The sequence below is a fragment of the Accipiter gentilis genome, chromosome 4 (assembly GCF_929443795.1).
Source record: "Accipiter gentilis chromosome 4, bAccGen1.1, whole genome shotgun sequence".
NCBI classification, from domain to species: domain Eukaryota; kingdom Metazoa; phylum Chordata; class Aves; order Accipitriformes; family Accipitridae; genus Astur; species Astur gentilis.
The window spans coordinates 32,613,388-32,639,878 of NC_064883.1; the positions used below are offsets into that span (position 1 = coordinate 32,613,388).

General features: G+C 38.3%; 1 protein-coding gene across 11 annotated transcripts in view; it reads right to left on the reverse strand.

Moving 5' to 3' along the window:
• Positions 1-26,491, reverse strand: part of PARD3 (par-3 family cell polarity regulator) — a 461,320-nt gene that overhangs the window by 186,428 nt on the left and 248,401 nt on the right. For 7 of the 11 annotated variants that reach the window (XM_049798450.1, XM_049798449.1, XM_049798447.1 and 4 more), the window contains 4 exons: positions 25,432-25,814; positions 14,842-14,981; positions 13,189-13,317; positions 9,269-9,307 (listed from right to left, as the gene is read on the reverse strand). In XM_049798450.1, coding sequence (XP_049654407.1) covers positions 9,269-9,307; positions 13,189-13,317; positions 14,842-14,981; positions 25,432-25,814 — 691 coding nt within the window. The remainder of the gene's footprint in view (positions 1-9,268; positions 9,308-13,188; positions 13,318-14,841; positions 14,982-25,431; positions 25,815-26,491) is intronic. The other 4 variants (XM_049798455.1, XM_049798452.1, XM_049798454.1 and 1 more) reach the window with 1 other exon arrangement.

Consider the following 26,491-nt stretch of genomic DNA (forward strand, 5'->3'; position numbering starts at 1 on the left):
TCCTAATTGCAATAACTTCCATTTGATCTTGATACACTCTAAATTAACAGCTTCGCTATGTCAATCAAACACCTCAACACTGTTTTCATGATTAGTTGATCTGTGGGAGAAATTTACTCCTTCAAATACTTTTGACAGGCCAGCAGTAAACATGCAAGCAAAATTATGTACTGTGAACCCTGAACAACAAAATTCAACTCCCTTAAGATTTTTCACACACTATGTCCAAAACAATTAACAGCAGAACAATATTCTGTTCAGACAGAGTCTGCTGAGGAAAAGGTCATCTGCAATGACTTCGGCTGGATGAATGAAGCTGCTCAAGTATGTAATTTGCAATAAAAATTCGATTGGTGGTAAAATATGTAGGTGTCTTTTTTTCTTGCTTCAAATTCATACTTAGCATCAATTTATGCTAAATGACATTTGAGATAAGGTTCTCACTTTTTAAATACAGCATAAATATCTTGTAAATTTAAAGACAAACTTCCCAACTAGATTAAACTTATGGCAGTGCTTCGATATATACACAGATTAAAAAAACCCATAAGATAAACAAGGGGTAAATTTCTTTTCTCTTCTACATAACATTGGTTTCTGATCTGATCATAAAACCTGACTTAATTTTATAAACCACCTTAAAATGGACCTTGACACTAAGAGTGCAATGAACTTATCATATTAGTAACAGTATCTCCTCTCTATCCTTTTATGTTTTGAATATGATGAAATTTCTTGCTTGGGACTTCTTCCCTTTATAAAATCTTATCAGGGTTCAGCTGGTGAGTAAACAGCATGAGGTGGGTGAAAAAAGAAACCTAACAGCAAAGAAAAACCTCCTCCCACCTAACGGGGAAAGCAATTTTCGATCAAGCTGGGACAAGTTTCCGAAGTGGCTCGCTGCAGCTACAAATCCAGCTGCATTCTCTCCAGCGAAGTTTATTCTCTTGCAAGCTTAGACATGCTGTCTTCTCAGCAGCTATTAAGTCACTGAAACTTGTCTGCAGGTTACTTTGTGATTATGTATAGAGAAAAGAAATAAGTTAATCATGGGACTCTCAGCAAAAAAACAATGCAGTCCTGTTTCCAGCAATTAATAAAGCACTGCATCCTTTTTCTTAAAGGGTAACCTATATTTCCAGGTTATATATATGAATACATGTACATGAAAACATTTACAGGGCTCTTGTATGCACAAGTATATGCTTGTACACATACAGACACACCCTTATATATACCACAATGGTGAAATTCATGCGATAAATCAGGTAACTATAGCACAAACCCTACCTAACACCTCCAATGACCTTATCTACACTATTCAGTTTACCTGCCCCCAAATGCCGTTGTGTCCAGCCTTCTAACATCACAGCCCTAAGCCTGTTAGCCTCTGTTTAATTATTATTTTGTTAACCTATCAACCTTTTGCCTCACAAATGTGTCGTCTTTCTTTTGAATTCGTCCAGACAGAAAATCTCAAGTTCTTGAAGGATGAATTTGAAGTCCCATGGACGTAAGAGCTGCTCACCAGGTCTAGTACGTGTAGGCTGTAAAAGCAAAAGGACTGGCAACTGTAAAATCCCAGGTTTAGTCATTTGGTTCCAATAATGGGGAATTCCAGCCTAACATCACAGCCTTTTCCAGGATATTTTCAATCTTTAGAAGATTTTAATACAGCACTCATTATTTCCTTCTTTCTCACAAGGTACCCGCAATACTAAGAAATTGTAACTCCTGTACATTGGGAAACCAATAATATTTGTCTCAGTATTACTATAACAAAATAGAATTCTTATTTTAAAACATGCATGATATACGCAAGAGAGAGATTTCACTTAGCTGTTGTGCAAAGACATTTTTGACATCAGAGATGAGTGAAATTGTTTTGTCCTTCAAGTTAGGTGGGTGACATTGCTGTCGTATCAGGCCACCTTCTAAACTGAGATACACCAAAAGATGATGACTCACTTTCATCATATGCCATCACATATACAAATATAGAACATAAATCAAACAGCTCTAAGGAAACAAAAGAGCTTCCTTGGTCAACAACTTTTTTGTGGGGGATGATGTTTAGTACTTATAAAAATGTAGATGTATTACTGCTGGAGGTACTGAAAACAGAGCAATGTAGGTGGCCTGTAACACACCTCTCTAACTTCAGTTGAGGCCTCTCCTCTGGAGGAATAACCGAGAGCTGAGGCATCCTGCCGTGGATAGGCACTGAAGATAAAGAACTACAGCAGCTCAATCAGATTTAAAACCGGACCTCCGGCAGAGAAAAGCCTGGCTACTGATCCAACAGTGACATGCACACTCCAGCCCGGTTTGCTCCTGAAATACAACAAGGCCTTTTATCTTTTTCTTTTTTTTTTTTCCAAATCAAACAATCATGTGTTGCATTACAGGTTATGAGGGCCTGAAGTGTCTACTTACCTAATTATAAAATGATACAGGGCTTAAGCCAACTAAACAACTAAAATTCTTATGCTTGCTTTTTCTAACTCTTCCTAGGTTAAGTATTTTAATATCTCCCATATGTTACATAAACACTAATGAATCTTATTTGCACGTATACACCGAGACTCATTATTCATATTAGCTAAGTTAATATGTCACATCTGGCAAAGACTGCACTCTTGTTCAAATCAAACAGCAGCTGCTAAATATCAAAACCTACATCTGAATTCTGAGATTTTATGGGAAATGTGGTCTGCTTTAATTTTAATCCCATCAAGGAGAAGTTTTTTTGCATATTATATGTGGATTATCTTTGGTACGTATTTATATGCAGAAATGCTAGCTCACGAAAATACTGCAAAACAGGCCCGTTACGTTTCCAGTTATGTCCATTTTAAGGATTTAATTTAGTATCAAAAAACATGTTCCACATTCAAAAATGTCTTCAGTTTAATGCTTCTGATGGATTAAAAAATGGTTTAGGAAAAAATTAAATGTTTTCCAAAGCACAAAAATTCTAGCATGTGATTTTCATTTAGTATTAAAATCAAAGCTTTGCAAAAGCCCATGTTTAAGAACATCCACGTGTTTGTTATTTATCTCCAGAAGGCGACCATTGCTTGCCTATGCTAACATTATTCTCCCTAATGCTAACACTCTGATCTGGGCTGTCATAGAAACTGGTTTAAGCAGTTGAGATTCTACGTTTCAAATCAACTCATCAGACCGCTAAAAATATTTTATTGGTTCTGCATCTCAGAACTTCACACAGGGACAAGTCTGTTGCTGTTACCATAATGACTGTACTTTATTCAGGCCAACATACCCTGTTCCAAACTGTTGTTCCTACTCAAACTTTGTGCTGCTACTGTATGTTCTGAAACAAATACGTGATTGTAACACTAACCCCTTTTCTTTACAAGATGCTTATCCTGGACAAGTGAAAACCAAGGAATTAGATACACAGCAGGTGTCTGCTCTGCCAAAGAAGCCTATAAAGGTACAGCTCTCTGCACTATCCCTTGTTCAAGAAAAACTGCAATGCCCAACACACTAATGACACAGCTCCCTAAAAATCTTTTACTTGTCTCACTGGCCTATTGGATGTACAAGACCTGAAAGACTAAAGAAACAGATAGAGAGTGTCTGGGAAAGCCAGACAGAAAAACAAAGTTGAAAGGCAAAGAATGCCTTTGTAGAAGTCCGTGGCGAGAAACACGTTCCACATGAGGCAATGGGGGCCACAGGGCACTGGGACTGACCTGTGTCTTACTCCTACTTCTGCTGCAGACTTTCAGGCAACAGTGGCAAACCACTTCATCTCGCTATTTTCCCTGGATTGAATAGCAAGGAAGACTCAACACCAAGAGTCTAAAGCCAACAGCGCAGTAAAACAAGCTTTGCGCACACCCAATGAGTTTCCAGAGGTTTAAACAGGAATTTTAAGCAACAATGTGAACTTTGCGCTCACACAGACTGGGACAAGTGTTTGAAAGAACCCAATGACCCTATTGCCTGTGCTAGCAGATGACCAACTAAAGGACCTGGTGGCCCCTTTCGGTCTCACACCCTGAATCTGTTGTTTGAATTGTAAATGCCTTACACAGTCGACTCTCATAATCCAAAATAATGTAAGGTCAGTATGTAGGAAATAGTATAATAATGGTGATTAATGATGTGCAAACCAGTGTGGCTTCAGGATGACTCTGCAACGGTGGCACTGAGGCAGCCCTGTTACAAAACCTCAGTGGAGGGACATGTACATTGCCTTCCACGAAACTGGCAACTGGCCAGCAAGTGTTATCAACACAAGCTTTGAGAAAACAGCTAAAGCTGCCCCATAGTGCTGCACAGAGCCAGCTCGGGCATGCCACACTGTAGCCCAGGAAAATCACCTGCAGGTGATGGAGTCAAAACTAGGAGCCTGAGGGTCAGTCCCAAGCACAGCATTACACAGAAGTTCATGTGGATTACCACTGAACGTTCGAGGAAATTCAGACTACTCAAAGAGCATTCACTAACACAGTCGCTCAACTGTTGTATTAATTATTCACTAGGAATTAATGTCTCAGCTCTACTCATTAATGCCCCAGAACGCACTATTCAATGCTAGAGTACCTCCCATTGTAAAAGACTGTAAACTCAATGGTATCCTGTAGACCACACATTCACTACCTCTTTCTTTCATGTGGCCAGTGACCTGTTTCTTATGTCATAACTTTATTAAAAATATAATCTGAAACCACTCAAAATAGCACTAAAAAAGGCTTTTAAAATATTGTAATTGCCCTTATGCCTCACACCATTAGAAGATAAAAAGGTATAAAAATAATCAGCACCAGTTATTTGCAGTATTTCTAAACACCATGGAGGAAATAACAGCATCAGCTTAATCATCAGTCAGACTTCTCTTTTGATAAAATCACTCTTTATCTAATATCAGCACTGCTGTTGATGTAGGCTGATATTAGTCAATGTACTATCTCAGCTCAATTTTTAGACATTTGGATCACCTACTGCAGCAATGGAAATTGATGAAGCTCTAAACTGTTCTCCAAAGAAGGTTCTGTGTGAAGGAAGAGTTGCATCAACTGAATGATACAAAACTGCTACAAAAGCTGAAGTTCTGTGTAAGTGCTAAATATGAAGTGGTGGGAACTTAACTTACAGCTTTTTAAAAAACAGCTATCGATACGTACCAGCGACTACATATCTTGAAGTAATACAAAGAGCTTTTTACCAAAAGTAAAAAACAAACACACACACTCAGAACATCAACGTCCTAAAGCTCAACCCTGACAGTGCTTTCTTCCCCAAGATTAAGATCTAAGAATTTTCCATCCATTAATCAATATAAATTATGTCTTTCTAGGCATTTGCTAGTATACCTCTCATACTCATAACACAAAAAGTTGCAAAGAAGAAGTGTACAATAATAATTATGCATTAGTTCTCACAAAATGCCTCTGACACCGGTGGCATCACACCATTCTTATAGGTGAAGAATTCTTGTATAAAAGGAGTAGCTAGCTAATTTACTCACAATCACACAGAAAAGTCTATGGCAAGAACAGCAATTGAACCCAAAAATGCTGATAGGTTTAGCTATGACATTATCCTTGGATTCTGAAAAAAACACGGTGATTAAAATGAAATTTAGATGATAGCGGGAGTATCAGATGTTCAAGTTCAGAAGAAAATAAAAAGCAATCCCATTTGCAATTTCTACCAGGGCTGCTAAACATTTATATATTGTTCCAACACATCAACCGCTCCTGTTATGTCAGTTACGAATCCTGCACTCGCTAAAATTCGTAGCATTCTGCTCACTTACAGCAATTTGACAGAAAAACAAATGAGAACAGAAAACTGAAGCTTCCCCATGCTGCTGAGTGCAACAATCATGAAATGAAATCCTGACTCCTAACTTTGAATCTCTTTTTACCAACAGACAACACTCCCTAGAAAATACTTACTTATAATTATTATTTTTCTAGCATTATGCTTACATGAAAGTTAACTTGCTCATTCTGAATTCAGAAAACAAACAGTGAATGACAATTGTAAAAGCAAAATATTACTGAAACACTATTGACTTTCAAAGAGTATGAGGAAAAATTAATTGGCAGATGTTTTACATAGCATAATTAACAGTTCATTTCAATGCTCTGTAACAAGATTAAGATAATTATGCTTAGAAACAGAAATGTAATAATGATAAATTACCAGTTTTCATATATACGGTCAATCTCCTACATTCCAAATAATCACCATGTTTAGAAATAGGTGCATCTGTTCCATATTGCCATCAGCTATACAAATGGCACAAACTCGTGGCTGGGTGAAACAATCTTTCAACCAAGATACAGGAGATTTCCTTGCTTCAGGAGTAAACGGAGCGCCTGTTCCGATCGTCAGCAAAACAGAAGGTAAAAACAGCAGTACTGTTTTCACCAGGGCACAGTTACTGGATAGAAGCTGAAGCTGCATTAGCAATTTGCATTTCTTATGGATAACTGGAGAGCAAAGCTTAAATTCTGCAAGCTTAGCAAGTTACAAAAACTCCTCATATAGAAGTTCAAGAATGAGAATATGAGAATCTGTATTCTGTAATGGTGTGCAAAATATGAAGTCATATGCTTTCCTATATGGGTAGTAAGAAATAACTCTCTCAAGGATTTCAGGCCACAAATAAATTAAAAAAACCCTAATTTTCAAGGTTTTCTTTTATTACATCTATGAAGACTCTAACTACTGCATCCAAGTGCCACAATATTACTGTAAACCATTTCAAAGTAACAGTGACATGAATGTGACCCCTGAGAGTTAATAATGTGTTGATAAATTAGGCTTTTTCTTTTGGGGTCTACATATAAATTTTATTTCAGGCCTTCCATTTTCAAGGTTTTTCTTCTTTTTTTAATTTCAAAGGTGCATTTTTCTTCTATTTCCACACAAAGACATAACAACGAAAAAACCCTACAATCATTTTGCCTTTAAATTAAAAACAGACTTGTATTTCACTTCTCTCATTTCTATAGCTTCCCTGCTTTCATCATGGGTTTTTTTGTTGTTTTTTTTTGCTTTGCTTTCTACTATCAAGTCCTTGACACTTGGGAGACTAAAACCTCACAACTAACAGCACAAAGATCAGAGTAGGCACAGAAATAAAAATTGCAAGATTAGAAATCTCAAAGACCTGAAAAGTACACAGAGGAGAAATAAATAGGGATTGAGGCAGAACCAAGGAGAATAAAGGAAAGCAATGCAAAATAGTTTCAAAAATAATAATAATAATAATAATAATAATAATAATAATAATGTGTGTGACTATTATTAATGTGCAGCTGAGGAAAATTAGTTCTGTACAACTGGAGCATCACACTTATCCAAAGCAAAGTCAATTGGAAGAAGGGAGGTAAGAGCAAAAGCATTGTGCAGTATAAATATCCACTGACACCTTTCACATTTGGTCCATTTTTTATTCCCACCCAGGAATAGGCAACTTTAAAGAGACCTATTGTTCCTACTACTGATCACTGTTGCTCTGAGTCTTCAAATGAATAACAAAAAACCCCACCCCATAATGAATGAAAAACTCAATACATTATGCAAAAAACATTTTTGTATTGACCAGCTTTCTAGCTTCATTCCCCCACTAACCAAGTACATCTCCACATGTTTCCCAATTTAATTCTTTATTTCCAAGGCTTGCTAGGGCTTTCTGGCTGTTTTTTCAGAAATCCCTAGCTACTCATACCCTCCCTGTCCCTCTTGCATAATCCCCTGGTTAACAAGCAATTTTTAGCTCACATCTATGGAGAAAAAAATGAGATACTTATTTTCTTTTGGTCTTTCTTAGATGAAGTCAGGTTGTTCGTCCCAAAAATGGCAGAGAAAGGATTTCACCATGGAATTTGCTACAAAACATTAACTTTGCAACAGATGAGCAATTGATTTATATAAACACCTTGTAGCAATCTGCCTAATCTTAATGAAGTTTTGGGGCAGAATTTCAACTCCTAAAACCAGGACACTTTTATAAGGCTGCACCCACGAATTACTTACTCTCAATTGTATTCAATTACAGGCAGAAATACTGTCCTGGGCTTTGATCTTTGATCTCCTTACATATCAGCAGTACGTGGTAAGAAACCATGAAGATAAAAACATACATACTCTAATGAGATGTACTAAAAAGATACTGTGAGGCATGTCTGAAACATCATAATGATACACCCACGATTTTGCACAGCCCTTATGCAGATGACTTTCAGACTAGTAGGACATCAAAAGCTGGAGGGATAAAAGTGAATATTGCTACATTCAACCCACCCATTTCAGCAGTTACATTCCATTGGCCTGAAACATTAATAGTATCAACCAGTGTACCTTGACTATCTCACTGAGATGGCTCTTACACCTTTTTACCTAAGTCTTGACTTTCTTTTTACCCCAGACACCACCTCACCATTGCTGGTAAGGCATTCTGTATCATCTAGACAAGCTTTTCTGTTTTTCAGAGCCTCACTAATTTCAAGTCCCAGCATGAAACCTCTTAATTTCTCCATAATCTAATTTATTATTTAATTTTGAAATAGGTACCTAATTGAACAGAACTTCCTGAAGTATGCTTTTAACTAAGATACAGTATACCGTTAAGGTAATATATTGTTGTTATATCCTCTGTTCATTTTCATAAAATAAACCTTTTAGTTTAGAAAAACTTTTTAAATATATTAGTATAATGTGTATTAAGACTGATACTGTTCCAGTGACTAAAATGATGTATATAAACAATATACAATCTCAATATACAGCCTCACTGATACATAACATACAAACCTCTTACAGGCTTCAAAGGGTTAAACTTGATACTATTTCCCTATAGTTTCTTAAAAATAACTAACAAACAGTGGTTTGCTATGAGGATACAATTGAGACTGAAATCCAAACTTTCTAATTCCTATGTTTGTATCTCAGGTTTCAGTCACATAATCATGATTTAAACAATTAGTTTCAACAACTAACTAACAGCCCACTCTTATCATTCCAACTTTAGGCCTTAGGCTGTGTATAAAAGATGTAATTTCAAATAACACTTGAACACACATATTAACTGAATTGTATATAATATTCAGAGAGTATTTGAAATTACATTAAAAAATGCATTTAAAATGTAAAGCTAGAGAGAGCCATCTACAGTATATAAGGTGAAAGGAGGATCTGTGAAACTTTGATGGAAAAGTGCCACATCAATTTAAAAACATTTGGGAGTCTTCCAGTATGGAAAAGACAAAGCTCTTACCGTTTCCTTTGGAATTTGTGACTGGCTTTGTTCTGCACTCTAAAGGAAGTAAAAAAAATAAATAAGAACACAACTACGTACGACATATACTATCTATCAGCAGGGGGATAAACAAAGAGCTCTAATTCTGATGTGAAGTAGTAATGGAAAAATAAGGGGTGTTTGTCACACCCCTGATTCAAATTTGTCTAAGCAAACACTAAATGAGAGGTGAATATAAATAACCTCCAGCAATCTTAGGCCAGTGCACCTCACTTCATCTGGCTACGAGGGAGGTGGCTATCTGGCCAAGGAAGAATCACAGCTGCTTGCACCATTTTCTGGCTGGTGGAACGTTCTCAGTCAGGGATGTTCTCCCCTGGCCTTTCCCTTCTGCTTTGAACTTTCCAAAGAACAACCTCAGAATTCCAGATGAACCCTTCCAAATACTTTAAACAAGTACCTATTCTTTAAAACATCCATTCTCATTTTAACCAGGGATTTCCCTTTTGAGTGTGTTTGGATGAACCAGAACTACAGCACTGGGTATCCCAGGACAAAAGGGTGCTTTCAGTCCACCACAGATGGGACCCTCCTGTACCTTACATTCCTCACCTGTGTCTCAGGGCACATAAGGCAAACACACATCATTGGAAAACCTTTCTGCGCCCCGCAACCAATTCTGGAAACACACATAAGGAACTATTACTCTTCCAAGCCCACATCCACCCATATCGAAACCCCTTTCAGCACCCAGGAGCCACCTTGCTGCTGGCGGGATGATCGCTTCCAGGCTAACCAGCTATTTCTTTCCATTCAGCTGCGCCAAAATGAAATGCTAGAGTTTACTGGACTTTTTGGCTTTGGGCTGTTTTGCAGGAGATTCAAATGGTTGAGCACAAAAATGTAGTGGCAATGGAGTAACACGAACATCCAGTTAGCTTTAACCTGCAGCCAACGAGCAATAAGAACAAAATGATGAAGGAGCCAACTACCAGGAACATGTGAAGGACCTACGTGTACCAATGGGTGTATTAACTTGTAGGGTACTGGAGACTAACTCTGCCAGCCCGCCCTGCTGATAACCAAGAATTTAGCTCAAAAGCTAAATAACCCAAGACAATCCTTCAGTGGATTCACATAGTCAGTAGCAGGCTCTAAGAAAATCCTTCGCAGCAAGTTATATTTGGTTATGTGAAGTAACCACAGTATAACAGGAGCTCTACTTAACCAGAGTAATCCTCACCCCTTTTCATAAAGAAAGAGGGCAGGGAGGGAAGATTTTTAAGAGACAATCTGCCTCACACTGATGCAGACAAGCCCTAATATATTACCTATCTGGCATTGGGTAACTCTGGAAGCAATAATCCTTCTTCCAGATCTCACCGGTTAGAAGAGTTAACTCCTGCCAATTTGATTTTATTCCCTGCTTCCACGTTTTACTCACTTTTACCATGACCTGCTGCACTGGATGATGGCTCTCCGTCACACACACCCCCTAACCTGACCACACAAGCTACAAAGATCCCACACTAACCTAAATGGACTTAGCTTAACATACCCGTAAGTTTTAATTACCACTACACATTTTCGTAGGTCCCTTCCAGACAATAACGGCAACATACATCAAAGACATAAAACTCCACAACTCTCCTGAAAGTTTATTATCTTCATTTTACTTATAAAGAATCCCAAGGATAAGTAACTTTTCCAAAGTCATTCAACAAGCCATAACCCAAACCATAAAATCTAAACACCTCTTTTATTGGGATTACTATCAGTACAAATGTTGGCAAATAAAAAACGGGTTTAATACTGAGTGCTCCTCAGCAAGCAACAGCAAGTCCTGCCCTTTATGAGATGGATAATATCAAATAACATGATTTCATGCATATGGTTTCTGAGACACATCTCATTCAGTTAATATTTAAAGCATACAAATGTAGAAAATACGACAGAAATAGGGGAAGGATGCAAAGACAAATTGTTCCTAAGAGGCCAAAGAAGGTTTACATGTGAAAAAGATGAACTGACATGATTTCAGATCACTGCCCTCCCTCCTTCAATATTATTAATTTTTTTTTAATATTTTTTTTTTTTTACATAAAGCTAGTAAAAGACAGTGAGAGGAACTGGTTGAAAAGTCTTTTTTTTTTTTTTTCTTTTTCTTTTAAGATTATTTCTTACCAGAGAAGAAAGAACAGCCCTGGTGATGGGTTTTAGTTCAACACCTTCCCCAGCAATTCTGCTCCTGCTCTTTGACAGCTGTCAGCAGAGCTCACCTAACATTCCTTCATGTCAAAATGCAAGCAAACAAATCCTTATGCAACAGAGGATCACCACACACATGTACTGTCAGATCCTCACAATATCATTTGTTCAACTGGAGCTACAGAAATGTACACCAGTTCAGATCTGATCTCTGACCACATAGCGCAGAGCCCACCTACTACTTGACACTGCCACGATAAGATCTGGCTTCCCTATGCTGGTGTTTGCCAAAATAGCTGAGAGACTACTGCCTCAGCAGCAGCAGAGAGGGTACTGGAGTTGAACTCATTTAAAGGGGCTGATTTGCTCTTATTTTTAAAACTACATCAAGTGTTACTACTAAATCTCTGCATTACTGACATCGTATCTTTGTTCACAATTATTTAAACAAAATTTTGTGTTAAATTATGCATTATAACTTCCTCATTTTACTATAGAAATAATATACACAAAATTAAGATATTTTCTTACTTCTAAGTTTATTTAGAAAACTTTAAAAGCATTTTCATTCACCTTTATGTAAGATAGCAATACTGCAAAAATTACATCATAGGAACTTATAAACAGATTGCTTTCACAGTTCCAGTAATAAGATAGGGCATAATACCATTAGAAACTGTTAATTTCTCTTCATTTTATGGCAACTTTCACTTCAGTACCTGAAGTCATGTTCCAAGAATATTAAGGTAAAAGTGTGGTTCGTTTGCAACTTTCCCTGCCACTTTGGCTTCCTAGGTTTAATTGTAGTTTTGAAAGGTAAAAGGCTAGTGTTCAACATCTTGAAATGGCCAAACAAAAATTCATTCTCTTTGCATTCAAAATAACACAAATCCAATAGAAAAATGAAGCAATCTATTCATCATGCTTATATTTGTCACTTATGTTTGTCTATCTTGTCATGACAATGCAGCCAAATAAGTTATTTTTATAGCTATGTATAGCTACGATAATACAAATAATAAATAACTTCAGCAGTTTAATTGAATACAGAACAAAGTAAGACTGCTACATTCACAGTCTACCTTTTCATAACAAAAATTATCTTGAATAATTATCAAATACCTCTATACACTACGCAAGTGGAGCAGGTACAGTATGAAACATTACTTTATTTCCATTTCATGTAAATTCCTCAGAAACATTTTCTGAATTACCCTGCTAAATTAATAACTGCAGGGCTTCCATTCCACAGAGATTGCATTTATATTCAAAAAAGGCTACTATTTCTTATATATTCCACTTTTTGATAGATATTTACATATCCTGTTTTGGCATAGTATTATATGCTCTGAAATATTTTAGTGAGCAGGTAGTAGGACAAATGGCAGGCTTTCAAACATAGATTTGTCCACATGAGAGATATGACGTAATCTACTTCTCTGCATGCATCCAAATAAAGTCCATCCAATAGCTTCTTCTATAATAAACATTTTCACTCAAAATAAAGCTCTCACTTGTACATTATTAACAAATATTTAATTCCAATAGCAGATCTCAAAGAGAATAAAAAGCATTCATGTAAATTGTTCTAAATAAAGCAAAATAGCTGTGGGTTTTGGTTGGTTTTTTTTCTTACATTCAGTGCTGGCCATGCATGTTTACTAGGTGACAAGATCAAATCATTTGCTCATACTCATCTAAATCTCTTAGCTGCTCTCTATTTTACGCACCAGTTCCCTTGGATGGAATGTTTCTTCCTGTCGAAAAATCAGAAGGCCAACAGTCCCTCCCATCTTGGTGCTTCGCAGCAAGGACACAACTTCTTCTTGAGTTTTGCCTGTTAAATCAACTCCATTTACCTGTGCCAAAGGAAATATTAGAAATTGATAAGAGTCCAAAACAGGAAAACAGTAGAAATTCATACCAAAAAGTCACGTGAATCATATGGGACAGTATTAAGAAAACCTCACTGAAGCAATCTACTTATTGGCTCAGTATAGTTTCCATTTAATAGAACTAATTGAACATGCATTCTTTACATATGAATACAAGTAAGAAGCAAACCAACTATATTTCCCTCCTCTTTAGCAGCAACTGTACACTCCAGTATATTCTAAAGCCAACTAATTCCATCTATTAATATTTTTTACAAGAATTTCTGCATAAAAATCCTTTGGCAAAATAGATGTGCGATCCAAAACTGGTCCTGTTTCCACATGCCTTAGTGTTATACATTATCTTCCAAATATATCTTGCACAATAAATTGTGTCAAAAGTAGACAAAATTTTTTTTCCCCCAAATAACTTTGGAGCAGTTGCTCTTTATTTTGGCTTTGTTCAGCTGTTCAACCCCTTGGCCTCCATATACCATGTACCAGTACAGAGAGGTATGGAATACATACAGGTGAATTTCCCACTCCATGAGCAAACTTGAGTAAGGGAGAAGCCAGAGAAAGATAGGGAATTCTCAGGCTTGCCTGTTCAGAAATATTTTGGAAATGTTAAGGCAAATCAGCTAACGGTGTTAAGCAAGTGAACACGGTCGTCAGAAGAAGTCTGCAAACCAACTTTTTCCTTCCCCTCATAAGATCACAGCTCACACAGTTGAGAATCCATAACTGTTGTCTTAAATGCTTCTCAGTCCCCTTCTACTCAAGATATCTGGGTTACCTTGAATTACAGTAATTACAGAGGGCTATCCTCCAGCAGCAATTCAAGCTGACTTTGCCAGTTTTGCAGTGAAGTTCGGGATCTGAGAGGCAGTTACAGTCTCAGCTGTACCTCCAGTGTCATTTGGCTGAAGGATGGTAATGAAGAGCTGTGGGTGGTAACATCTTATAGCACTCCAGCTAGATCTGCGGGAAGGTCTCTGCTGTGCACCTATCTAAGAGAAATTTATTTCCCTTGAGGACATCCTCCCTCAGGAGAGAAGTGGCCTTGATTCTCTGTAGCACTACCCTCCTCTTATATTGCCCCTTTCAGTTAACTCACTAAACCTTTTCAGGGTATTGTCTTCCATATTTGCCAACATCTTCAATAATTTCCTGGTCTGTCACTCCACGCTGATTTAATGCCACTTATTAGGTAACAATTACTTTGCTTCAACTTATTCCTAAACAGCAATGACACTATATTCACATAAGGACATGTAAACTCATGTTTTCACAGTATGTCCGGGTCCAGCTCTTAAAACACTTAAGTGCTGAAAATACACAGCCCTTGATCTGTTACCTAAAAAAAAACAAAGGCAAAAAAAAAACCAAAGCCAAAAAAAGGGAAAAAAGAAGCATGAAACATTTTCCTATAACGTAAACTGCCTTTGGAAGTTAACTAGTGTGCGGGCTCATGCCAAAACAGACAAACAACATGTAACACGTCATCACCTCAATCAATCGGTCTCCAGCTTTTAGTCTCCCATCTTGAATAGCCGCACCTCTTGGAAGGATGTTTTTCACATAAATTGGAGCCGAGCCACCAATTGGGACATCTCTTGACGTAATACTAAATCCCAAGCCTTCTGTACCTGCATAAAGAATGCAGAATGTTACTTGTTAAAATGCACATTTTATATTACATGTTATTTTTACCCAGCAGAATGAATGTATACCTCACTGATACAATCCATGAAAATACATATATAAGACGTAAGAATTACTGCATGGCCAAAAATAATTTAAAAAAGGCATATATAGGAATACTATAGCTGAAGCACTGAGTCTTGGCACAGGTGGCTCAGCAGGCCCTCTTTGCAACTTGCTGTTCTGACGATTGCCAAGTCATTGCCTTATTTCCAACTTTCTATTTCAGATGAGCTGAGTGACAAGGAATCAGAACAAAGCATATCTGATATCCTATCACTGCCTTCCCCCTTGTCAATCTGGATCTCGTCAATGATCCTTTCTTTCTCTTTTGCAACTCTTTCAGCAATGTCAGTTGGCTGACACTGCTGGCCATGGGGCTTTGTCAGCTCACTTATGGACACCGGTAGGTGACAGAACCAGAGCTCAGTGGTCTCATTTCTTCTCCTCCGAGGACCTCAGGTTGTTTTCTGTCAACAGCTCCTCCGCCCCAGGGCTTCACCCTGGCTCTCGCTAGGTTCCAACCCACCTTCTGCTGCGCAGGCAGGGAGCAGAGCCAGGCTGCCACCTCTGAGGTCCTGCTGTGCATCCGGGTGACTGACTACACTTGGCTATGACTGACTGAAGCAAAACAGAGACATCTAAGATGACCTGGAGAGATCCAGAGAGGGGGTCCAGTCAGTATGGCAAATGAGACTTGCTTGTATTTCAGAGAAATTATGCCCACAACTGGTTATTGAAGTGTACCTTAGGACCCCACCAGCTCTGGGATTCACAAGCCAAGAGCACAAATGGAAGGCTTTCCTACTATGCAGAAGGCTCATTTACGGTCCTCTCTTTGATGCAATCTGTCCAGTGTTATCAAAAACCTTTGAAACTCTACACTGAAACCCACCCCTCCCCCCTCCATTGCACATGAAGTCTATTCAGGACGCTTAATCTAGCATGAAACCAGACAGTCATCCAGCAGAGAGCATCCCTGACAGAGCGTCAGCATCTACAACTTCCGTTTGAAACAACTCGGAGGTTGTCAAGATACGTCTACAGTTCATGTTCGCTAGCTAGGCATATGCATGCCCAACCTACATTTATTCTGACCCACTAAGGCAACCTGCAGTTAGGACTCGGCAATATCAGGTATGGTCCCTAAACGTTGCACAACATACCCCTTTGTATAAAATCACGGGGACAGACAGAAGCCGAACTTTTATGCAACAGTCCTCAGCTACGAGCCCTGGGAAGCTGAACGCAACCTATGTGAAAGACACAAAACTACAGAACCACTTGAGGTTTGTATTGGGTTTGCGTGGCAAGGTTTTGGTTGGGGGGGGGGCTACAGGGGTGGCTTCTGTGAGAAGATGCTGGAAGTTTCCCCTGTGTCCAACAGAGTCAGTGCCAGCCAGCTCCAAGACAGACCTGCCACTGGCCAAGGCCGAGCCCATCAGCGATCGGGGTAGTGCTTCTGGGATAACAGATTTAAGAAGGGGAGAAAAAAACTTCTTATGCAACAGCAGCCAGAGGAGAGGAGTGAGAAAATGCAAGAGAACCAACCCTGCAGACCCCCAGGTCAGTGCAGAAGGAGGGGAGGAGATGCTCCAGGTGCCGGAGCAGATTCCCCTGCAGCCCGTGGTGAAGACCCTGGTGAGGCAGGCTTGTCCCCCTGCAGCCCAGGGAGGTCCACGGTGGAGCAGATCTCCACCTGCAGCCCACGGAGGACCCCATGCTGGAGCAGTGGGATGCCCGAAGGAGGCTGTGACCCCGTGGGAACCCCGCGCTGGAGCAGGTTTCCTGGCAGGACCTGTGACCCCGTGAGGGACACACACTGCAGCAGTCTGTGCCTGAAGGACTGTCTCCCATGGGAGGGACCCCACGCTGGAGCAGGGGAAGAGTGTGAGGAGTCCTGCCCCTGAGGAGGAAGGAGCGGCAGAGACAAAGTGTGATGAACTGACCGCAACCCCCATTCCCCGTTCCCCTGTGCCAATGAGGGGAGGAGGCAGAGAATTCGGGAGAAAAGATGAGCCCAGGAAGAAGGGAGGGGTGGCGGAAGGCATTTTATGATTTGGTTTTCTTTCTCATTACCCTACTGATTTGACTGTCAATAAATTAAATTAATTTTCCTGAGTCAAGTCTGTTTTGCCTGTGATGGTAACTGGTGAGTGAGCTCCCTGTCCTTACCTCAACCCACGAGCTTTTTGTTGTATTTTCTCTCGGCTCTCTGGTTGAAGGGTGAGTGATAAAAGCAGTTTGGTGGGCCCATGGTGTCCAGCCAAGGTCAACCCACCACAGGGTTAAAGCCTGACTTAATTTCTGTCTTACCATTCCCCGTGTTCATTTGATAAGTCTACTTTTTTACTGAGCAGGTTAATAGTCACACGTGAAAAAGAAGGAGCCCAACATAGTTAACAGTAGCCTGTGTACAGATTTCTGAAATCTGCACAATTATATTTGATTAAAGTTTAGTACAATATATTTTATTATCAAGATGGTAATCATGTTAAGAAGCAAATTGACACAGGTGACAGGGCTGGGGGTGACATAACCTTTTAAAGTATTCATCTTGAACATAATGTAAGTCCTCACGTATACACAGCAAGTGCATGCAGCTCATATTGTTCAGGAAATTTGGATTAATTCTTCTAGGCTAACTATCGTGAGACAACCTCCCTTCTGTCTGCAGCATTCAAGATAGCTGAAAAACTGACATTTGAATTTGAAAGTCTTCATCCACTTTCAGGCTGATATAAAATTTATCAGTGCTATTACACAGAGATGAAAAAAATATTAGATCTCATAACATCCATATTTTACCTTGGAGACCTCACAATTTTAATGATGCTTCAAACATTCATAGAGCTCTTTAACTCCTTGCAACATGTGAAGATGATCTGTGTAAGTCTAAGGGTTTTTTAAGTCACATCTCAGCCTTCTATGGAATTCATCTTTTTCTTATTTTTAAGGATCTGTGTTGAATACTGCTCTTTGAGTACAGGTTTTGCCTGCTAAATTTTTTAAAGTAGTATCAGAACATGACTACATGCCCAGGACAATATTTCATTATTAATAAGCTTAATCCCCATACCCTGATTACAGTGTCATTACAGATGTCTGGTTCACACATTCCACTTTAAACCCCCATGGAAAAAAAAAAAAGAAGTTGAAATGTTCACGTTACAAATGGACACAGGATATAAATTTGGACTGTGGCATTTTCTGCTGTCAAATCTCCAGAAAGCCTTTACCAAAGCCAGCAGAATGCCACAAATCCACACTGAGCCCAGATATTAGCAGAAGAAAATTTTAATTACTTGTTTCTGTGGAAAGAACTGGGCTACTTTTGCTATGCTGCTCTATACAGTTTTGCATAAGGCAGCTTTTGGATGTCATTTTCCTTTTACCTTTTCTCTGCTTCATTTTACTCTTCATGCATTATAGCTGCCCTTAGCTATATAATACAGCTTCATAAACTCCTATGCTTATTATATATAAATTAGAAGTTCACAAGACTGGGAAATAAATGGATACATTCAACCGAGGCCAAAAATAAATATGACTTCTGTGACTGGATTGATTTTAATATTTTTTTTTCTTTTTATACACATAACTGATTTAATTATCTCTACTCCATGCATTTCAGTTCTCCTGTTGATAGAAATGCATATAAGATCTTAATATCTTCCTGCTGCTAAAATGTTTCCAGTTCTTCAGGTATAAAACTGCATTATAATAATGAGGGAACTGGGTAACTGGGAACTGCAGGCTCTCTGATTTATACTAATATGGGGGAAACTGGACACACATATAGGCAGAACCAGAACACGATTAGAAAACAGAAGGAATTTCCATCTTTTTGAAAACATGGGAGTCATCCTACTCAAAGCTAGGAGCTTTACTTTGCAAGGTCTAGATTATTTGAGCTATAGTCAACTTAATCTCTTACAGATTTTAGAAAGAGAGAGGGTAGAAAACGTCTTCCTCCCTCTATAGCTGTTGTCTCTGACAATTATCAAATTACACCGAGTGATAATAACATTTAAGAATTACACACTAATTTGTGTAATTCAAATTCTTAGTTGTCTTTGATAAATCAGCAGCTCTCTCGACAAGTTAGAGCTCCCCTTTTTTCTTGAATGTGATGCTGAACACTCCTTCTAAGGTCACATTACCCTCAAGAGCCCAGCCAGCTCTGAGCTGAAGACAAAGTAGTTTTAGGTGAATGAAAAGGGCAGTTCCAATAGTAAAAGAACTATGTTGTACAAACAGAAGAGGGGCACATTTAATGCTTCAGTTGCTGTTTTCAAGGAAAAAAGTTCTAGTAGCATTAAGGTGGGGGGGAGGCTGGTGGACGGGACACGACTTTCATGTAAATTAATTAGATATATATTCAAAATGCACATCATCATCTTATTTGGCATCAGCCTGATAATAAACTGACGTTAAAAAATTTATTAAATCTTACTAGCATTGGCTAGACTTTCTGTTATCTCCCAGTGAAGAAGTGTTTAATTTCTCACTATTACTAGGATTATCTTCTTGATTGTGGAAAGAGAATGTCTAGCAAAACGTTTCTGTCTTTCTATGGCTCTTCTGCATGAAAAATTGTGCATTCCTCATCCAGAACCACCTGCGGGTCTAAATGCTCAGCAGCAAAACGTGCTGCTGGGTAGAAAGACTGCCAGAACATGAGACAAAAACCAAGCATCACCTCTGCACTGCTTCCAGTACTTTCATGTCCCTTCAAAAGGACATTAGTTCAGAGACCCAATAAGGAACATTCAAAGGACCTACACTATCGACTTCTTATGATACTTCTCTTACAGTTCTCTTCCCTTTCAGGTCTCCAAGCAGAGCTAGAAATAAATCATGGTCTTCTTTCTCCTCTAATTTAAGAAAATGCAGATGAGTTCTCAGGTACTTCAGTACAGATCTCCCAAAATCTAAAAAAAGAAACAACAAAAAAACCCACCCACCCAAAAAAAAACCCCAAACAAAAAAACTCCAAACAAAACCCAAACAAAAAAAAACCCAAAAAAAAACGAAAACAAAAAAACCAAAAACCCCTCGCTTCTAAAACAATGGAAAATGTTTGATAACCAGACAATTGGGCACCACATTTGTTAGTATTTATGCAAGAGAAGCAAAGAACATTTCAAAACAACCTAACCATGGAAAATCCATGGGGGTGAACAGTCCTCAGATGGAATAAAGGATTCTTAAGGAAAAGCACAGATTCTTCATGAAAGACAAAGAACACACTCTCCCTTTCCTAAAACAATAAGGAAGGTTGGTTACACATATAAACAGTTTGCAGCACAAAATCACAAAAATTACAAAATAAAGCATCCCCACTTAATGAAAGTATTAGATTATAAAATGATCCAGAATAAGGAGATAACATTATGATAAACCTAAGCATAAGGGCAAAAAGGTCTCTGACAATAATCAGAGCAGAAACTCTCCTTCCAAGCATTTCAAGTTCCTGCTTTTTCACAGTAGACTCTTTCTTGAGATCCATGTACGGATGGGTGATTGCTGACATAATTATCCTACTGCTTTATACAAGAAAGCAGTTTTTATTAAGGACTGGACCTTATGCAAGAGCTGAACAGCAAATACGTTCTCCTTATTGTCAGGGGCTTCACTAAACTAGCCAAGACCATTCTAGATACTTCCTGAAGAATTAGTTTACTGCTCTTAGTTTAAGCCCCATATTTTCAGAATCTGTGTATGTGTAGTCAGGGTAACTGTACATGCAAATGACTGCTCAGAAGGCTGACTGCTCAGCTCTCTAGAAAAATTCTGCAGTCACATGCACAATCAAGACAAATTAATTGCATGCCCATTTTTATGTAGTTGAGTGATTTGGAACAACTTTCTTTTTTTTCTCCAAGCAAAGCTCAGACCTCTCAAGGGGATCTTTGATGAACCTAATAGAAACATTCTTCCCTTTTTGCTACAGCCTGCTAAAAATTAGTGATCAGAAGTGTTTTTAAAAAAATGGAAAGATGAAACTTGATTCAGTTTATGTTTCTTCAGTGGCTAATAATGCCCAAAATGATTTGCTTCACTTCTGAATCTCATTTCTCAAGTTCACTTCGGTAATTTAGGAATCTACATGCTTCATTTCAAAAGTTACAAAAACCCCTACTGCATCTGAACAGGAATTCTTAAATCGGTCTAAGAGAACATATCACTTCAAAAGAAATTTTAAATAAAAATTTAGAATGTCAGTTCAAAGTCTGGCTCAAGAAACTGTGGGGGAAAACAGAAGAGTATGATGAAAAATGCATGTAAATCTGTACACTTCAGATACATGACGCAGGATACCGTACAGACAAGTTCAGTGTCCTGTCTTGTATACTCTGCTATCTAAACCCAAGAAAAACAAGTAATCCTCCAAATATGTGCTTTACTCCATAGCAAATATGATGCCATTTTAAATTAGCATACTCCCAAACTGTCCATGGCATCTTATTTGTGTCTCTAATGACTTTTTGCAGAAAGAAACTTGGGTGCAGCAGGGCTGAGTGTCACCGGCCCATAACACTGAATGCCCAGTCACCTGGTGGGGCTTGCAGCGTTTAAGCTTGGCTCTGTATGTAAAATGGAGCATTATTAACAACAGAAGGGCCAGCAAGCCAAACAGGAATCCAGCAAGAAACCCTGAAGAGCAACAAGTCTCATAATCCTCCTCACATCTACAAATTTTCTCTGTTGCACTGCTCAAAGGTGCCCCCTCCCTCTTGGGACTCGCCATCTGCTAAGACGCAGCTGCTACACCCTTTCTGTGATGGCCCTGGTGATTCCTACAACTTTCCTCCTGTAAGGTATCCTGCAGTTGTGTCCCTCGTTTCTTTCTCTTGAAGCTATACTATTTTGCAAGTGAGAAATATTCTTTGGGTCAAAAAGGAACAGATGATCACAACTCCCATGGCCAGTAGTTAAATTGCTCTCTGGAAGCAGGGAGATGTGGACTGAAGTCCTGATGCACTGAATACTTCAGGCAAAGTATTTGGTGGAACTAGGACCAACCTAAGAAACAAGAGTTCAGTTTTGACATTCTACCTCAAGAATTATATATCTAGTTTAGCTAGACAAATATGTAGTTATAGATAGAAGTGATCTGATGCAATAAGGATTATACTTAAAGGCAATCAAATAAAATGAAGCTGACTTAAAAACTGACTACTTCCGGCTTGTCTTAGTACAGTGGTATCAAAACCAGTATATATGAAATCTGAGTAATACAATGTCCAATTGAAAAGCAGTCTTTTGAATGCTTTAGTGACTATCAAGCTAAATGCTGTGAGTTACTCAGTGCTCAAAGACTAAGCCTTAGAATCATTTGTTGTATAATTGGTTATTTATTATTTATAAATGCTGGACTAAATTTCTCTCAATTGCATTGTCTCAAACCCTTGCAGTCAAAGAAAAAACACTCTGGAATAGTCCTGGCGTCTATGAGGTCAAAATTTGTCCTAACACTCTGGGTGTTATATCAGTGGTCTTATTTTCTCCATATATTAGCTGTGAAGAACTATTTTTATTTATTTATACTTACTGTGTATCAGCTTACACCAAAATATATATAAACACAAGCTCACTGTTCTGTCTTGCACTACCTTAATTTGTATGAGCTATTAAGCTAGACTGTTATACAGCCTTAATGGCATTAGAATATCAGCAATAACCCCTACATCTATATGCTAAAAGTTCAGGCCCTGACCTTTAAGGAAAGATAAACAGATATCCATTTTCATTTAGCAAAGCCAACAAACATTCTGCATTGACTGAAACATATGACTGACCTTCTCTTCTGACTTTATTAAACAGCTAAATTCTATGAAAGTTCAGGTTATTTTAAAATGCCAAAACAGCAATAAATATTAAGAAATCATAATTACAGAAGCACGTACTGTAGGGCTATCTCACCACGTCGTTTTATAAAATAAAGCTCATGCAATATATAGAAAAACAGCAGTAATAAAGAAGGTCTGTCTGTACTGAAAAAGAGTCAATTCTCATATACTACATCATTAACCAGAATGCACAGGTTAAATCGAAAGTGAATTTCAAGATGAAGCCTTACATGCTTGTATGCCTTAATGCACCCCACAAGGAGTTTTTAATCTAATGATGGTAATTGGTGAAATAACTGCTGTCTGTTAGCTACAAAGAAAGCACATTTGTTAAATATCTATAAAGCCTGTATTATTACAACATCCTTCATTAGAAATAATCAAAGACAATCAACATCCCTATTGCACTCGTATTTATAACAAACTACTTGGGGGCATCCTTAAGTGTTTTGCTTCATTTGTTGCTCCACATGTATGTTCTCAAGTGATTAAATGAAAGCCAAAATGGGAGGATTGCCTCTTTCTACAGTGGATATTAACAAATGAAAGACAGCAACAATAAAAAGGTATACTTCCTTATGCACAATTTTTTTTAAAATATCACCCTGCATAAAATACAGTACACTAAATAGTTTCTGTCCCTCTGTCTATAATCTGAGCTAGGTGTCATTTTTTCATAAGTAGTATTCTCACATAAGCAAACTGTCAGGAACAAATATCCTCTCTAAACTTCTGAAATATATTCTAGATATGGATTTCAAAGCTTTTACTAGCATAAGAGCCATCAAATTTCTCTGGTGTGAACTAGATGTTAAAGTATCTTATAGATCACTTTCGATCAACAGGTAGCATGCATCTCCTTCACTCCAAAACCCTCCAATGTACTGGTACCAGCAAAGCTAAATTACATTATAGAAGTAGGCAGAGTATTTATGAAACATTATCCAGTGCAAGATGACCAAAATGTAACCTCACATCACAGTCAAAGAATCCATAAAACATTAAAATTATATCCTCATATCTTAAAAGCAGCTATAATGCCACATTTGTTTTGTGCAAAAATATTGTGTTCCCATATTCTATATTCATTTGGTGGTGCTTTAAATTATATGAAATGTGTATTTCCACTCCTGGCTAAGAATTATTTTATGTAATGTCCTAGTGATATTTCTACAGGCTTCCACAGACACAGAAAAATAAGTAAAAAATCACTGTAGTGACAGAACACATTTGTAAGCACAGTGATTCCTTACTCAGCCAATAACAATCAGTTTTTTCCAAGCAGGCTCATCTGAGCTGATGGCCTAAAGAATTTCTTGAAGGAGCATCAACAACAGAAGCAAACTGTCAACTCAACCTTATGTCATCCAAGTTTGTCGAGCTTAAAATTCAGCAACCAGAAAGAAGCAATCTGGTGGTTCATGTGAAGTTCATAGAAAGGAAAGCGTAATGATAACGTGACAAGTAGCCTGGTACCTGTGAAACTGTAAAATCTCTACCATTCAAAGCATTCTCTTTGATACCTTTTGATAAAAAGATTAATTAATAAAAATTATTAACACTAAGCACATACAATATCCTAATGGGAACATACTTTCAGTTCACAGAGAATACTGTCACATAGGTAAACTTTTTGCTGTGTAATGTAAACCCTATTCTTGCTGCTAGAGGTCAAATTATACCTAACCCTAAACATACTCATGTTAATACCGTAAAGCTTACAGCATGTATAATCCTTTAAAAAAATCATTTCCCAAGGGCTAAGAAATATTTTCATCTAAGTGTCATTTTATTATACTTCAAACTATCTTAAAAGCACCTAGATGGTAATTACACAAAAATATCAAATTTTCTCATTTAGGACATTTAACACATCATAAAAATTCCACAGATGTACCAATGCATCTACATGCACACATATAACACAGACGTTGAGATAAGCACGCACTGCTTTCTCCTCTGCCCTTAAATAGTCTCTCACCCCCATTCAAATTACATTAGCATAAGGGCCAAGATAGGAAATATCCCATTACATCTCAGTCCCAGCGGAATAAAGAAAAGCTTGAGCTGGAAATTAGAAAGTCCAATTTACCAACTTATCTAACACACTCTTAAAATCTAATGGCAAAACAACAGTTATTCAATTTGAAAAGTCATGGTAACTGTAAAGTACAGAATATGGGCCGTTTTAGCTTATGTATTTGCATTAAATAATTCACCACTCCCTGGGTCTTGGCCAACAGAACTTGTAGCACTTACTGCTCTCTTACAACTTACAACTCTATTAGTTGAGAGACAGAAAACAATGTTAAAGCACTCTTCAAAACGGCCTTTTGCAAACACACTGCACACACTGAGTGCACGGCTGGACTCCTAGGTGTGCTGTCAGGGACAACTCAGCCCCTTGGCTTCAAAAATCGACCCATCACATCCCCCATGCTACGGCAAGCTGTCCTGCCCAATACAGTGGCACTGGATATACGTACATACACTATGCACGCCCACCTCATGCTATACGAGGAGCACACTAGTGCCTTACCTTTTCTCAGCTGTATACTGAGCCTCTTCCCTATCTTTTTGGTGTTATACCCACTGTTTGCAGTGGAGGTGAGAACTTTCTGAGGTGATGGTACCAGGCCCGAGGGTGGTTTCCCTGATGTATTCACACTATGAGGTAGCTGCGAGTAGGAGTCTGTCTGATCGGACTGGTTACCCGCTCGAGACATTCTTTGTAACGTGTGAAGTCCAGAATTGTTAATAGCTTTGCTGTCAGCATACTGGGAATCGGGGCTGAACCGGCTGGAGTAGTACGTGTTCTTCTCGCTTTGGGACAACTGTTCATACTGCTCTTTATTTGCCGCAGGGACCACGTGGAACCAAATGAACGGCGTACGCATGGCTTGGCGAAACATATGCTGTGCTCTAGGTTTCAAAATGAACAGAAAATTAGCAAATTAGGACTGGCAGACTACAAGACATTATAAGCATAATTACTAATGTTAATTAAGCAACATGAGCTGACAGACACATTGCACTCGAGCATAAACCATAAAACTTGAATCTGTTCACTAGTCTACTTGGTCTGCTTTTTGCTAAGGTTTATTGCCTTAGGGCAACACAATGGTTAAATATGCTTAACAACTAATGTACCAAATACTGGATTCGGAAAAGGAAAAATTTTAACCACAGTCTTGAAATGCAGACAGTTCTATGGCAGGACTGCAGTGTCCTTTCGTTTTGAACCTTGATAACTGCAATAATTGTGATAACAGTAATCACACTGACAACAGAATTATTAGAATGAAAATTACACTTTATACAAAGACTACGTATCTCCATAATTTGCTGAGAGTGTATGGGGTCTTGCAAAAAGTCTAGTTTACAATTTACTTTCTGTAAGTTAGTAGTCTTTCAGAATATAACATTAAGAAACAAGAAAAAATGCTTAATCCTGCACAGACAGACACTGGGCTCTAGGTCACAATCCAAAGTACACAAAGTCAACAAGTCTCTTCACAGACTTAAATTGTGATTCAGAACCACAGAACAAGCAGAGACAAGCTGCTTTCAACCATATGGTACAGGGTTGTGTTCCAATC